At 45.9% G+C, this 15,311-nt stretch overlaps 7 protein-coding genes across 7 annotated transcripts; 4 read left to right on the top strand and 3 right to left on the bottom strand.

Moving 5' to 3' along the window:
• Positions 1–45: 45 nt before the first annotated feature.
• On the top strand, positions 46–1,174 carry C8R40DRAFT_1167055 (uncharacterized protein; the record flags this gene model as incomplete). The annotated part of the gene is made up of 2 exons (XM_046230947.1): positions 46–595; positions 651–1,174. 2 exons carry the CDS (start codon positions 46–48, stop codon positions 1,172–1,174), a joined length of 1,074 nt encoding a protein of 357 aa, XP_046090195.1.
• A 223-nt stretch (positions 1,175–1,397) lies between these two features.
• Positions 1,398–3,928, bottom strand: C8R40DRAFT_1158952 (gamma-glutamyltranspeptidase; the record flags this gene model as incomplete). Its single annotated transcript, XM_046229805.1, has 15 exons — positions 1,398–1,441; positions 1,501–1,575; positions 1,647–1,865; positions 1,924–1,992; positions 2,121–2,166; positions 2,222–2,276; positions 2,333–2,394; positions 2,462–2,524; positions 2,575–2,674; positions 2,746–2,851; positions 2,905–3,064; positions 3,119–3,274; positions 3,325–3,614; positions 3,674–3,693; positions 3,744–3,928. The coding sequence occupies 15 exons, from the start codon at positions 3,926–3,928 to the stop codon at positions 1,398–1,400; spliced, it is 1,650 nt and encodes a 549-aa protein (XP_046090194.1).
• A 352-nt stretch (positions 3,929–4,280) lies between these two features.
• C8R40DRAFT_1088823 (uncharacterized protein) lies at positions 4,281–4,824 on the bottom strand. The gene is made up of 3 exons (XM_046227426.1): positions 4,480–4,824; positions 4,359–4,416; positions 4,281–4,304 (listed from the first exon to the last, which is right to left on the bottom strand). The coding sequence occupies exon 1, from the start codon at positions 4,797–4,799 to the stop codon at positions 4,611–4,613; it is 189 nt and encodes a 62-aa protein (XP_046090193.1). The 5' UTR covers positions 4,800–4,824; the 3' UTR covers positions 4,281–4,304; positions 4,359–4,416; positions 4,480–4,610.
• A 195-nt stretch (positions 4,825–5,019) lies between these two features.
• Positions 5,020–8,325, bottom strand: C8R40DRAFT_701659 (gamma-glutamyltranspeptidase). The gene is made up of 16 exons (XM_046235915.1): positions 7,619–8,325; positions 7,535–7,554; positions 7,181–7,470; positions 6,963–7,118; positions 6,749–6,908; positions 6,586–6,691; positions 6,437–6,536; positions 6,308–6,370; positions 6,194–6,255; positions 6,075–6,129; positions 5,968–6,013; positions 5,902–5,913; positions 5,771–5,839; positions 5,495–5,713; positions 5,349–5,423; positions 5,020–5,284 (listed from the first exon to the last, which is right to left on the bottom strand). Exons 1-16 carry the CDS (start codon positions 8,053–8,055, stop codon positions 5,241–5,243), a joined length of 1,914 nt encoding a protein of 637 aa, XP_046090192.1. The 5' UTR covers positions 8,056–8,325; the 3' UTR covers positions 5,020–5,240.
• Positions 8,326–9,069: 744 nt separating this feature from the next.
• On the top strand, positions 9,070–10,475 carry C8R40DRAFT_1088815 (ribosomal protein L15e). Its single transcript, XM_046227425.1, has 6 exons — positions 9,070–9,111; positions 9,165–9,251; positions 9,307–9,461; positions 9,518–9,708; positions 9,767–9,853; positions 9,907–10,475. The coding sequence occupies exons 2-6, from the start codon at positions 9,175–9,177 to the stop codon at positions 10,000–10,002; spliced, it is 606 nt and encodes a 201-aa protein (XP_046090191.1). The 5' UTR covers positions 9,070–9,111; positions 9,165–9,174; the 3' UTR covers positions 10,003–10,475.
• Positions 10,058–11,912, top strand: C8R40DRAFT_1158949 (methyltransferase domain-containing protein; the record flags this gene model as incomplete). Its single annotated transcript, XM_046229804.1, has 2 exons — positions 10,058–10,072; positions 10,734–11,912. 2 exons carry the CDS (start codon positions 10,058–10,060, stop codon positions 11,910–11,912), a joined length of 1,194 nt encoding a protein of 397 aa, XP_046090190.1.
• A 694-nt stretch (positions 11,913–12,606) lies between these two features.
• On the top strand, positions 12,607–14,825 carry C8R40DRAFT_1142110 (uncharacterized protein; the record flags this gene model as incomplete). Its single annotated transcript, XM_046229486.1, has 5 exons — positions 12,607–13,050; positions 13,100–13,240; positions 13,296–13,781; positions 13,828–14,342; positions 14,389–14,825. Exons 1-5 carry the CDS (start codon positions 12,630–12,632, stop codon positions 14,821–14,823), a joined length of 1,998 nt encoding a protein of 665 aa, XP_046090189.1. The 5' UTR covers positions 12,607–12,629.
• Positions 14,826–15,311: the final 486 nt, after the last annotated feature.

Genomic DNA, 15,311 nt, shown 5'->3' with positions numbered 1-15,311 from the left:
CGTGAATGAATCTGGGCGCTTATATATATTCTTAATCCATCCACCATGTCATCTAGCGAAGTGAAAGTGCCATTCTTCAAGAAGAAGGGTTCGCGTCCTACCACTAGCCGTAAACGCTCGACTTCTCCCTCCTCCTCAACTGCTCACTCAACCCTACCTTCTTCCTCTTCCTCCTCAAAATCCGAAGTAGTCTTACCAACCAAAAAAACCACATCCAACCTTCTCAGTGCCGGCACCAAACGTAAACTCACAGAAAGAGACCACGATGATCTTGATGCACCGGAGAAGGATGGTCCAGATGTGAAATGGACATCAGCAGGTTCCCATATGCATGCAGCTCTAGATATCTTAGCTGGTGATGAAGCTGAGGAATTGCTGGCGAAAAGACGTAAAGCAGACGCAAAGGACGATGAGGATGAATATGGTGGGCCGGATGATGGACTGTATAAAGGGCAGAAAGCATACAAGTCGCATATAAAGAAAAGTTCGGAAGTCCCGAAAGCAATGCGAGTTGGACCTCAGCGGAATACGAGTAGTACAATTCGAACAGTCACTATTGTGGATTATCAGCCGGACGTTTGTAAAGACTATAAAGGTATGTATGTCATTAACTACTTATGGCACATCTGTATCTGATATCTCTTTCTCAGAAACCGGATATTGTGGTTTTGGAGATACCTGTAAATTCCTTCACGATCGAGGAACCTGTGAGTTCGTTCCCTTCTTCCCCACATCAACCACCAACCCAAATCTTCCTACACCAGATCTCGCCGGCTGGCAACTAGACAAGCTCGCAGATACTCCTCGAAAACAAGTCGGGGATGAAGACAGCGATGACTCCGACGACGACGACGAAGATATCCCTTTCGCATGCTTAATTTGTCGAAAGCCCTACACAGATCCCATCGTCACAAAATGTGGGCATTTCTTTTGCTCCGCATGTGCTATCAAACGGTTTGCAAAGACACCGAAATGCCTGGCTTGTGGAACACCGACGGGTGGGATGTTTAACAGGGCGGATAAGGTGATTGCGAAGATGAGAAAGAAGAGGGAAGAAAAGGGTGGTGGTGATGAAGAAGAGGCGGGTGCGGGTGTTGAGATAGAGGGTCTTCAGAAGGAGGTTCATAAATCTGACAATGGCTCAGACTCGGATGCGGATGATGATGATGATTAGATCTAGAGCTTGCGTATGCATGTCAGCTAGTACACTATCGGATGGATTATGCTAATTGTTTGGTTGTCCAGACACATCTCATCGTGGCTGAACATCTAACTCGATATATGATACCCTTCACAATCGAAGAGCTCATTAGTTCTACATAAATAAGTAGCATATCCGGAAACAGACAAACGTTTAAAACGAACACAATGCACATTACAAGATATCTTCGGCCCCCTCAATATCCAGCAGCAATACCATTCTTTCGAGAATCACTGGCGCCTGAAACGTAGGGGTTACAAAGTTCGTTTCGCCAAATATTTTGGAGCAAGGGGACTCACCAAGGAGGAGACCGCTCTCAGAGTCGCGCATTACAGCCTGCACGCACGACGATCCATTGCGGTAAACGTCCAATACTAAATCGAGAAGAAAAGAATTTAAGGGGTCAGGACCTAGCTCAAAATCGAGTTGAGCACCACATAATAACCTTGAATTCTATGTCTTTGTCTCGACAACGCCTCCAAAATATCCGCACGGTACGTCTCATCCGCGAATGTTCCTTCGGGCTTCAACTGGTTATGAAGTCGCCCGAATTCAATAGCCTCACTAGGATCCAAACCGTAGTCAATAATGTTGATGAGAGTTTGGAATACAGCAGGGAAAATGGTAGGTCCTCCAGATGCGCCAATTGCAATGTAAGGAGAGCCTAGTATATTAAAAATTGAGAGTAAGAGAATATATATTGAGATCTGGACATTGCTCACCATCTTCCTTCTCGACAATGGTGGGACACATTGAGGATAGGGGACGTTTTCCGGGTTGTGGTAAGTTCCCTAGATTGAAACATGAGTTCTGGCTCTGTTGAATATTATAAAATGTCTGTACTTACATCGAGCAGGGACTACAGAACATAATTAAACTTTAGAAAATCTTCTCAATGAGTAACGATGAGTGCACTTACATTCTCCGAAGATGTTAGTTTCATTGAAGGTACTAAAATCATTCATCTATATTGATGCGGATGTAAGATGACCGAGCTGATACGAGAAATCTGGTACAAACGTGGTTATTGAGCACTATCCCACTAACAGGGTCAAGAACTTGTGCGCCCCAGAACCTATGGGTCAGTAAACTCGGTCAGCGACTCATTCAATTCATTGTATGAATTCGTACCAGTTGACCGACGAAGTCACGGAGACCATCATACCCTCTTCGTCAACAACGGATACATGGCTCTAAGAGGATGAAATAATCAGCGAACCAATTACCAAGAGGTACACAATCGACAAAGGACATGCTTACGGTACCATGGTCAGGTTTCAATGTGTAAAGAGGACGGTAGTACTCTGCAGGTTGGGTTCGATGCTAGGGATGAACATCAGTCACAGCAAGGACAATCCATAATCCTTGCATACATCGTCGAGACGGTCCCGAATCTCGTCCGCAAACTGCTTGGTATGGATCTCATCAATGAGGGTGGTGTCATAACGGTATCTGGGGTCGCTCATTCTAGATCTGTGGGGGTGGTAATTCGCAGCATATAGTCAGTGATTTTACCTCAGACCAAAAAAATGTAAACAATTCACTTTTCCGCATTCCCGAACTTCATGGCTTCAACCATTCGATGGGTGTCCAGACCGTTCCTACGAGTGAAGTTGTAGCCTTCCATCAGGTTCAACATGTGTAGGAGGACTAAATAAGAGCAGGAATCAGAGACATCTCTTATATGAGAGACCGAGATCTACCAGGTCCAGCAGAAGGAGCGCGAGGGGTATACAACTTCTTGCCACGATAGGACCCTTCTAGTGAACGATATAAAAGGGGCCGGTAGTCCAGAAAATCTTGAATGGTCGCATGTCCACCGGTAGCATTCACCTTGGAGACAAGAGCTTTCGTGATATAGCTCTGCACCAACACAATATTAGACCACTAGGACACAGAACTAGAAGGAGAACTTACGCCGTTATAAAAAACCTCAGCGCCTCCTTCCGCAACCTCCAGAAGCGTGCGAGCATAATTATTTCGCTCGATTATGTCGCCCTCTTTTAGGAGGGTTCCATTTGGTGCAAATATTTCTCTGAAATCCGGGTCGTTGGTGAACAGGTCTGGGAACCACTGCAAGATACAAAATCAATATGTGCACCTCTGGTTCAGAGATTACAGACCTGGATACGCCTTGCAAGCTCCTTGTCGACTGTCCATCCCATAGCAAGTTCAGCATTGGGCACGACAACTTCTTTCCAAGTCATGGCTCCCCATTCGTCATGAGCCATTTGAAGCCCTGCGAGCTCGCCGGGGATCAACATTGCCAAACCTCCAGACGCAGATAATGCTATCTTTCCGTTGTCGAACATTGTCGGGGTAGTAGCGCTCGGAGCCATCCCCCGGAAGTCAATCGTGTAGGCTTTAGATCTTTCGCCTGGATTTTTAGGGGGTATACGCACGGTCATGTAACCTATGAATGATCAATGGTTGAGTCGAGTAAAGCAGTCAAATGAAATACTAGATACAAACCTCCTCCACCAATACCTGCTCTACAAGGGAAGGATTGAGTTTGGGTAGAAAATGCACAAATAAGACTCACGAGAAGGAGTTGACAACTCCGATACACAGAGTTGCAGCGATAGCAGCATCTACTGCTGAACCACCTTTACGAAGCATATCAACACCCATTTCTGAGCATCGTTTGTTCTCTGTAGCCACGACACCATGCTGGGCTTCGATCAGATATGCAGGATTACGTGGAGAATTATGGTCCAAAATAGTCATGTTGTGCGGCTCTTTGAGAATGACGCGAGGATGATATTCCATCGCACTCTTGGCAGTTTTGGGGCAGGTGAGTATCAAAAAAGTACACGCAACAGCCAGTCCAGCGACCGCAAGAAGCTTCAGAAAGCGATTCTTGCCAGAATCGCGCTGAGGAATGGAAATGGGAGGAAGAGAAAGGGTATGATCATTGACATCGCAGCGGTCAAATTCCAGAGCATGGGGAAGAGATTGGGGGCGTTTCTCATCCATGTAGTGTAACGGAGGGGCCATGCTGCACAACCACAGTGAGGAATCTGAGGCGGTCATATAGATAGAAAACTGTTTTTATCCCAAACCAGGCGAAGTGACATCCAGGACCCTTCAAAAGTTTGCCGGGCTGATTTGACAGGATTGAGTTACAGCTCAAATGGTGAAAGGGTGCAGATCATACTTATTTTGGATTCGTTAATTTTGCGCAACCATCCCTATCCGTCCCAATCTCTCAAAGCCTGCTCGGAAACTCCATTAGCAGTTATACACATCAGAATGAAACCAAATTTTTTTTGACTGACTGTCCATATCGCTGCCACGGGGCTTTGTACATACCGAGTAGTTGCCCATACTATCCACCTTCCTTCAGGCTTCAAGAAGGAATTGTAAGTGAGCACCTGGTGAGCACAATCAGGTTTCATTTGTTTGGGCTTCATGAGCTGTTCATCCGGCATCCGTAGTAGTACAATAACGACATCGAATAAGTAGGATCCCAAGGTCCAGCACTGGGCAGTATTGGAAACATGACGGAAATGGCGACGCTTCGAGCTTCAAGGTCGGGAAAGGAAGATAAAAGTTCTGCAAAGATGAGCGTCTTCTTTGGGAGTTTGAACATTGACATCTTTAAGAAAACTGCACTTCAACCAGGGAAAGTTTGAAAAGGGCAATGTGATAAATTTTCGACTATGCTCATGTTGACAGCCCTCTTGGACGTTCGTTTCGTCACAAATCATGATGGGTATACATCGGCCATTTAGTGTTTGTCTATTCTGTGGAGTTCTGGACAGATGTCCTCTGTCCTCCGCCAATTATGACTAGACTTTACCTTTCTAGTCTTTTGGGTTACGATATTAGTATTTCTCTAACAACAGAATAAGTGTGTATCAGACGCGCTAGCCCGATGCTCATCATGGTAGATCACGATCCTTGGACACGGAGGTTTGTTTAAATCACAATCTATTCAAAGAGGTTCGGGAGACTTAGTAACTCCGAGTCCTCGTGAAGAAAGGATTCCTTATTGACATTGAGATTCTTTTTAAAACCTATGCTTGCAACATGCCTCTCAGTACCCAGCCGCGATACCATTTTTGCGGGAGTCGCTCGCACCTGGAAGTCGATTTCCACGGTAGTCAGCTGATGACCCGCTACAAATGTTACTATATTTACTCACCAAGGAGAAGCCCGCTATCCGGATCGCGCATTACCGCCTGCACACACGAAGACCCATTTCGGTAGATGCCCGCAACTACAGAATATTCAATCAAACGGTGTCCGCGCGTCGTTCATAGTATGGCTCCTAGTGAAGTATATACTAACTTTCGATGTGATGCCTCTTCCTCGTTAGAACATCTAAGATGTCTGCACGATACGTCTCGTCCGCAATCGTTAATTCCGGTCTCAACTGGTTATGAAGGCGCCCGAATTCAATAGCCTCGCTAGGGTCCAAATGGTAGTCAATAATGTTGATGAGAGTTTGGAACACTGCCGGGAAGATTGTAGGTCCTCCTGAGGCACCAATGGCAATGTAAGGGGAGCCTAAAAATCAAGATCATTTAATTCAAGCCAGGAAAAGGTGGTTAAACATAGTCTTACCATCTGCGTTCTCAACGATGGTTGGACAGATCGAGGATAGTGGACGTTTTCCAGGTTGAGGCAAGTTCCCTACAATCAGAACAGGGAGGATCAATTCCGAGAGCATCCAAGAGGTCGTGCTACGTGCTCACATCGGGCAGGGACTGGAAAATATGGTCAGATCAGAGGGTATAGGCAAGAGAGGTTGTATTCTTTACATTCTCCGAAGATGTTTGTCTCGTTGAAAGTACTGAAATCGTTCATCTTAAATCAAGTCAAAAACAACATATGAGCACAGCAAAGATAGTGAGATCAAAAGACCAACCTGATTATTTATCACTATCCCAGTGACAGGGTCAAGGATTTGTGCGCCCCAGTACCTACGTATGTCGATTGATTATTCAGTTATCTTCATCACAGAAGATTTTAGACCAATTTTCTCACCAGTTGACCGTCGAAGTCACAGAGACCATCATACCCGTACTGTCGATGACAGAGACGTGGCTCTTGATATTGGTGAGTCAGCCGCCGAATCAAACAACCTTCGCGTGGACTTACTGTACCAGGATCTGGCCTCAATGTGTATAGAGGGCGGTAATACTCTGCAGGCTGAGTTCGTTGCTACATACAGAGGATATAAAGTGTAGATTGATTGTCATTTGATAGCAGAACAATTAGGATATTTACATCGTTGATGCGCTCCCGAATCTCGTCCGCAAATTGTTTAGTGTGGATCTCATCGATGAGGGTGGTGTCGTAGCGGTATTTGGGATCGCTCATTCTAGATCTAACAACGAGTTGAATTTAGAAAGAAATGTCAGGAGGGAGGGACTTACTTTTCTGCATTGCCGAATTTCATAGCTTCGACCATTCGATGAGTATCCAAGCCACTTCTGCGGGTAAAGTTGTATCCTTCCATTAGGTTCAACATGTGAAGGAGGACTGCAAAAGGAAATATAAACAAGTCTTTGACCTTCATAGTGGGATCCGATAACCGACCTGGCCCAGAAGATGGCGCACGAGCAGTGTAAAGCTTCTTGCCGCGGTACGACCCTTCCAACGAGCGATACATAAGTGGTCGATAGTTCTTAAAGTCTTCCACAGTTGCGTGTCCACCTGTTTCATTTACCTTGGCTACGAGAGCCTCAGAGATTGAGGTCTGATGGGCGAGATCTCAACAGACAATATCAAGCGGCAGAAGAAAAGGACTCACGCCATTATAGAATGCGTCAGCTCCTCCCTTGGCAACCTCCAAAAGCGTGAAAGCGTAATTATTTCGTTCTATGGGATCGCCTTCTTTTAGAAGAGTGCCATTCGGAGCAAAAATTTCTCTGAAATCCGGATCATTGAGGAAGAGGTCTGGAAACCACTTGAGATTCGAAAAATGAATCAGAAACCCTTCAGACTCCTCAAAAATAAATGAATACAAACTTGTATACGTCTCGCGAGTTCTTTATCAACCGTCCAGCCCATAGCTAGTTCCGCATTGGGGACAACGAGGTCTCTCCAAGCCATTGCTCCCCATTCGTTATGAGCCATTTGGAGGCCAGCAAGTTCGCCAGGGATAGTCATCGATAAACCTTGAGATTCAGACAAGTTTCTCTTTCCATTGTCGAACATGGTCGGGGTCGTGGCAGCAGGTGCCATTCCGCGGAAATCAATGGTGAAGACCTTAGATTTGTCGCCACGGCGCGCGGGAGGCTCGCGGATGGTCATGAAACCTATGTTAAGTGATAAAATCTTTAATTGAAGTAGAGAGATAACAGATTTTTGGTGGGCACGAACCTCCACCGCCTATACCAGACCTGATAAGATGGGTGAAATTACAACTTACTGACTGCGAAAGCAAAGAGGACGACGACGACTTACGAAAATGAGTTCACTACTCCAATGCAAAGTGTTGCCGTGATTGCAGCGTCAACCGCTGAACCACCTTTACGAAGGGCGATGACACCCATATCAGAGCAGCGTTTATTCTCTGTCGCCACGACACCGTTCTGAGCTTCAACTAGATAAGCGGGGTTGCGCTCCATCGTAGTAAACTCGCCTGGCTCTTTGAGGACGACGTTGGGATAAAACCCATCCTCCATTGGAGGCATCGAACCCTTGGTAAAGCCATGAATGAATGCGATAGTGCATGCCACGGCAAGTCCGGCGACGGTGAGGAGCCTCAGAAAAGTTTTTGTGCGAGCATTGGGTCTTGCGGCTACAGAAAGGGGAGTTGTAATAGCGTTGTCATTGATGTTGTAGATGTTGACTTTCATCTGATGAGGGTATTTCTCGTCCGAATAAGTTGCAGAGGCCATAGCACAAACCGTGTGGGACTCTGTGAGCAGCTGGAGAGAAGCTAGACCAATATCTCTGGCATTCTTTATACGACGTAAAAGACTCCCAATAATCTAGTGCCGAATAGAAGTTCATTCCGAGTTGGATTCAAGGATCCTGAATGGAAATTCGGAAACTTTAAACGCCAGTCAGAAGGGCGGCGCAGACCGTTTAGAAACCATGGATTCTTCGTGTACGCCGCTTAAAGGCCACTATCATTATTCGTTTCATGGGTACCGCAATTTACTAGCGCCTTGAAGCTTCAACCTTCGAGAATCGTGAAACTTTGGCAACGTCATGAGCATTGCTTCTTTCAGAGTTTGTAGCAACCAATCGACATGGTTCACTTGGTCTTGGTGACGATGTAGGGCCAAATATTATAATGCAATGAAGATATTCTCTTCGGCTGAGTCGCAGTCCTTCTCTCGAAGCCTCGCTGGACGGACTTGGCACAAGACGGTACCTCACCAAGTAGGTCGAAATTGACTTTCACCAACGTTTCTGTGTGGGGAGCTATTGTGATGCGGGCCGATTTACGCAGTTTATCATCGAACCATGAAGCGTACCTAGAGCTCTGTGCCGCAGGAGGATTAATGGAATTGGTCAAATGGTACGCGTCGGAGAAATCTGGAGGGACCGTTGTTCGCTTGGGTATTCTCACGAAGGGCCCTGACTTGTTGCATCGACCGGACTATTACAAAAGTGGGCATCGCCAACAGCAAAAACGAGCAACAATCTTCTGATTTTTCGTATGCCTCTGTGCGACGTAACATCTGTCAGAACCGAGAATTAATCGATATAGATAGGATGATACGAAGACGTAGTCTGGCTAACCGTTTCATACATAGTTCATGAAGAGAATAAGCGTGCGTGAAGTTTAGAAACGCGATTTAACGCGATGCGTCACGAGTCACAGTGGCATACGTGACAGCGGAATAACAGTCGCATGACTGTGGGACAGCTGTATAGTATGTGGCAGTGCTTTCATTCGGAAAGGCCTTAGCATCAAGTTATTGATTGGTCGCAAGCAAAAAAAGGTGAGGTCGTCGTGCGGATTGTCTTCGTATATTTTCCTTACTCTTTGACGTAGCATCCGCAAGATGGGAGGCTACAAATACGTGACGGAGCTGTACAAAAAGAAACAGTCGGATGTTTTACGATTCCTTTTCAGAGTACGGTGAGTCTTGGTGGCAATAAGTTGGATAGGATAGATCTTAGAGTGCGTTTGTTAGGTGCTGGGAATACCGTCAACTCAATGTTATCCATCGTGCATCTCGTCCTTCCCGCCCTGACAAAGCTCGCCGTCTTGGATACAAGGCCAAACAGGGATACGTTGTCTATCGTATCCGAGTCCGTAGGGGAAACAGGAAAAAGCCCGTCCCTAAGGGTGTGTGTTCTAGGTATCTAGAAAATAGGTGGCAGCTTATGCTGTCTTACTCATAGGTGCAACATACGGTAAACCCGTCCGACAGGGTGTCAACCACCTCAAGTACCAGCGTGGCTTGAGGAGCACTGCCGAGGAGCGTGTCGGTCGTCGTTGCGGAAATCTTCGTGTGTTAAACTCGTACTGGATCAACCAGGACGGTGTGTACAAATACTACGAGGTTATACTCGTCGATCCGAACCACAAGGCCGTGCGTTAAATATCAGCATCTCATTTGACATCCAATCTTAACTTCTACTTTTTCACAGATCCGTCGTGACGCACGTATCAACTGGATTGTGAACCCTGTACATAAGCGTCGCGAGGCTCGTGGTCTCACAGCAATTGGCAAGAAGGTATTGGTGTATTCTACACTTGAGAAATTTCTGATCTTGAACAATATTCATAGAACCGTGGTTTGGGCAAGGGCCATCGTTACAATCACACTCCCGCTCGGTCGACATGGAAGAAGCACAACACCTTGTCTCTTCGCAGATACAGGTGATCTGGTCGTCTGTCTGTTGGGTAGCTGTCGACTGTGTCCAAATTATATTGCGTTCATGTTTATCACTCTTGTCATGTTCTTCCTACGTGCAACAATGTATGCTTTCATGCTCTATCAACATCCATTAGCTGAGTGCCCGTGGCGCGCTACTTATAATGTATATCAGTTGATGTCCACATGCACATATGATCATCCGCTGATGGCGACGTATTCGTCCCGGCAGCTTCAATCAGTTTTTGTTGTATCTTTGAGGGCCGTTTGGTTATTGTTCGGTCTTATAGTGGGTACCAATATTGGGCGTTACGAGTCCGGTAGCCTCAAATTTGACCCGATTGAGCGCTGAGCCCCGGTAGAATTATACCCAACAGTACCATTTCGGTCATACTTGGAAGCCGGACCAGTTCAAAAATTTGTCCTTGGAGGATGAATTATTTAGGTTGCAAAACATCCGAAAGGGCTCCGAAGATTTGGGCGAGTCATACGTACGGTCCGTAATATGGGTTGATTTTCGATTACTCAGCTTTATTATAAAGGGTTCTTGATGTGTTCACCAGTATAAAACCCCGTTTCTAGACACTGTGTTTACTTCCTTCCTTCTTGTCAACTTTGTACGTTGATTTCCTTGATTCTTCCCCCTCCTCATTGCCATTGCTCACATTTCACCAGGGCCATTCCCCAAAAGACGCGGATTTGTAAACATGTCTACGCGTTCATCCCCTGTGGCCATTCAGACTGCCGTTCCTGTCCCCACTCCCTCAAAAGCCTCTGCCACTGCTCCTAGCCGTGGCAGTTCAGACCGTACTGATAGCTCGGATAGTATTGCTGAGACAAAACAAAAGACTGTCAAGGTCAAGGGGACTTCGTCCGTCGACGTCGACCGATCCGCCTCTACCGGACGCTTAAAAACGATGCGTAACTCTTATCGCGTGTTGAAAAATTTGACCCCGAAGCAAATGGACGACTTCATGAATTCTTATGTTATCTATGGGCTAGATTGGGAGAATGAGGCGCAGATGATTACCACTCTCGGCCCCGACTATCCTACCGCGGTGCACGATTGTCTCGTCAGCTACTACAGTGTGTTGAATCATCTTTGTGCTTTAGGAGAGGTTGAGAAGATGTATATTCCTCCTGTGATGAACATTCATGCCGGCATTCTCGACAATCAGCTTCTTTATGAGGAGTTTGTTGCACGGGAAATTGAACTCAAGTCCGGGGACCACGTTCTTGACCTCGGATGTGGCCGAGGTCGCGTCGCTGCCCACATGTCCAAATACACTGGTGCCCATGTTACCGGTCTCAATCTCGATGCCGACCAGCTTGCCAGCGCGCGCACGTTCGCCGCAAAGCGAAAGTTGCCTTTGGAGTTCATTCAACAAGATTTCAATGTCCTGCCCCTCAAGCTCGAAACCGAGAGCTTTGACGCGTTTTATCAAATCCAGGCTTTAAGTCTGTGCAAAGACCTTCCCGCCACATTCCGTGAAATCTACCGCGTCCTGAAACCGGGAGCCAAGCTTTCTCTGCTGGACTGGGTCAGTTTACCTGCCTATGATCCCGGGAATTCGGAGCATGCTGAGCTCATGCGTAGAATCAAACCCCTGATCGGCGCTGTTGGTACTCCCACCGTGGAAAAGTTTCATACAGCGTTGGAGGAGGCCGGATTCCATGTGCTCAAGAGTGACAACGCCAGTATCGATGGTCTGCAGGCGCCGCTCATTGAACGCGCAGACGGATATTTCCGCCGATTACAGTCGCTTATACTTGCACTCGTCAAGCTTCGCGTGCTTCCTCCCCATTTCAAAACCCTTATGCTTCGCTTAACGCAGGATGGTCAAGCGTTCATCCAGGCGGATCGGATGCGACTCATCACAACAAGTTATCATATCCTTGCAGAGAAACCGCGATCATAGTCCGCTAATCATCGGCCCATAAAGTGGTCATAAAGTAAGCTGTTTGTACTCATCAAACCGATGTCGTTCTTATTGTTTCAGTTTGAACAGTCCGGGATGTGTCATGACAATTTCATAGATTTTTTATTCATTTTCAGACTCGGAGTCGCATTCATCTCCATCCCTCTGGGGACATTGTTCACAAAATCCCACTCAATAACTTATTCGACGGGCCCGACACTTTTTGAACATTTTTTTCTTCGACGATGTAGTTTATTATACCTTCGAGCAAATAATGCCTTTACGATTCATACTTCCATAGAATAATTTCGACACTTTATTTATCGTTGTCACTTAATGTTTTGTTACGCTTTTGTCTGCGAATAGGATGCTGTAGGATGTTTACGCTCTCGGAGCTCCCCAGGAAATGTCTTGGCAGCTCTTGGCAGATGCAGAAATCAAGCGCTCAAAATAGCGCGCACCTGTTGGTGAGTTTCTGCCTGGTTCGTAGAGGACATTCACACTAGAAGAAACAGCTCTACCTTAAAGGTAGAGGTAGAGGTAGAGGTAGAGCCCGAAGTAGAGGTGGTTTGAATCTACTTTGTTGAAGTAGAGCTTTGAGAAAGGTAGTTCTCTAATTAGCTCTACTTACTCAAAAGGTAGACCTCGGATCCGGCCGGGATCCCCTTGATTTGATTAGTGATCATTGTTGACGACGGTGGCCACCGACCGTCGTCAATGCTTCCATTGTACTCCGATTACAGTAGCAATGAAAGATTTATAGATGCTCTGGAAATTCCCCGCTCGCTTTTGACCATCATGGCTTCAATAGCCCAGATCTTCTCTGTTCTTTCTGCATCCGTTGAATGTACTGCGCTGTCTCTCAGCGATCTTGACCGCTTCATCCGCTTCACCCGTCGCCTGAAGCCTGAGATTGCACTTGGAATGCAGCACAGTTCTGCTCCTCCTCCATTCCTGCCTCCTCATGTCACCTCATTTCTTTCGAATGCATTAGATATCCATGGAGCCGTTGTACTCAAATTGTGGGCTTCCCTTCGTCAATACATCTGGGAGCTCGAAGAACCATCCATCGAGACCACTGAACGCTTGTTGTTTGATGAGCATGGTTCGAGGACTACAAAAAATCATCAACGGCTAGGTAATATCCTTTTCTTAGTATCATCATCACTTCACTAATATTTTTGAAGCCTACTACATGTTCTATCCTCCATTCACAAAGTGTCCGGACTGCAAGAAGATACTCACCCATATATCTCGAGTCCCTGTAACTTTTTTCACAAAAGATGGGCCCTTCTCTGCTTATTCGACTTCTCTGCGCTGCAGAACAGGTATGTCTCCGAATTGTTGTATTTCTGTAACCAGGATTTCACTGTATTATACCAGAATCATGCGAAACTCGCTACTATCCAAATTATAGTGTCAAAATCAAGGCCAAAGTCCGTCGCTACTATGATGAGGCAGTTCCGAGCATTCTTCATCTGGAAGAACACTCATTCATTCAATCTGGTCTGTCCGAACTCTTCACAGCTTGCACCTTATTTGCCTGGGTGTCATCGCAAAATTGTGCCTTGATATACAACCACGCACTGTCTCCTTATGGCCAGAAGCATGTAAGTGAAAGCAAGTTCATGCTCACGCCCACCCAAGTTTGGAGAGCTTTCGTGTTAGTCTCACTACTTAAGGATTGGAGGGAGCGGGGCTGTATATTATCTGTTCGTGATGATGGTGAGTTGAATGCGCAGTTGAAGGAGCTGATGTGTGAGCGCAATGATCATATGATTGCGGAGGGTCAGTCGGAGCGTCTGCATGCTTGCGAAACTTGTGAAAAGTTAGTGCCGACTGAAAATCCTTGTTCGCATATGGGGTTACGTGCGTTTTTTGTCCGTATACTTGATTTTGTACTAAGATATTGCAGGATCACTTCGTGCAGTTGTAACGGATGGTGTAACTTTGGGGCACCCTTGCTGCAAAGTCCACAATTGCACTGAACCTCTGCAGAACAATCGTCATCACTGGTGTAAAACACATATGGAGCAACAACATGTCTGCATCATCACAGACTGCAATCGCCCTACCCGTTCTGGTCATCGAACATGTAATGATACAGCGCATCGCAAGTATGAAGAGTATCGAAACTTGAAAGGGAAAGGTTTTTTTCTTCTTCGCAAACGGCTACAACGTGTCGGAGTTCAACAACCGTCGACTTCTTTGGGCCTTGATTCTGTTGTGGAGGAAAATCTTGCAGAACTTTTGGATATAGATGGCGATGATCCCATTGATCCAGTGCACAAATCGGATAATGGTAACCGACCTTCAAAAGCAATGTTCGCTCGTCGTCGAACTCATAATGAGCAGTTGGTGGTATGTTCATGTGGTATCATTTCGGCACGAGCAACTATGTTTGGTGCGGAGGCCATTTCTGGTGTAAAGGTGAGTCAGTATTCATATAGGATTTCGGATTGTCAACTTCGTTTAGGATTTTCTAAAGTCTGTCTACCCTAATCCAAACGACCTTCCCGATGTCATTTTCTATGACAACAACTGCCAACTACAAGCTCATTTGTTAGCTCAAAATGATGAATACTTCCGTGGTACGATGCTTCCAGTTGACGTCTTTCATTTCAAATCGAAGCACAAGCAAAGTGACGAATTTTGCCAGAAGCACTGCAACCCTTCGCAGTGGACAGAACTTGTTGGGGAGGATGGAGAATGGGTATTCAACTCGTCTGCAGCTGAACAAGCAAATGTCTGGATTGGAGGGTATCAAGCAATAGTCCGGGAAATGCTCTACTATAATTACAACTTCTTTCTTGATGAAATGATCAAACGCAGAAATGCAGTCTTAGTAGCTAAACTTAGCAGAACAAATCAAGCACCCTATCATATCCCTTCTTATCCTCACGTTATGTAGATTCATATTAATATTATGACTACTATTCATTGATTTTGTGAGTTCTTCAGAGTTCAAACCGCCTTCATTAAGCTACTTTTCAATACAAATATGTATACATATACTTTGTCTCAATCAGATTCTATTTCTATTACTTCGTGCTGTAGGATTCCATCTATTTGCAGTTCGGCAACCTCCTGTTTAACCTTTGGCGAAGTGGGTGCAATCACCTTTTCTACTTTCACCTTCTGAGTGGTATATGATGGAATGAAACCGCCATGAGCAGTGCGTACCTCCTTCACATATTCCTTCCATGTGCTTGCAGGGTTTGTTCGGAACTTTGCTTTGAGCTCTACCGATCCAGCAGCCCATGCAGCTCTAGCCACTGACCTCGTCTTGTTAGAGGTTACTGGGAAAACATCACTATGCTTTCCGCCTGTCTCTGCCAACTTGACAAAACCATCATGCATCCGTTGATAGGATTTCCAAGGCCAATTCCCATGTCGAGA

Source organism: Lentinula edodes (assembly GCF_021015755.1).
Source record: "Lentinula edodes strain Le(Bin) 0899 ss11 chromosome Unknown C8R40scaffold_5, whole genome shotgun sequence".
In the NCBI taxonomy this organism is placed as follows: Eukaryota; Fungi; Basidiomycota; class Agaricomycetes; order Agaricales; family Omphalotaceae; genus Lentinula; species Lentinula edodes.
The sequence above is the reverse complement of the archived record's forward strand: the minus strand, read 5'-3'. Positions and strand labels throughout refer to the sequence as shown.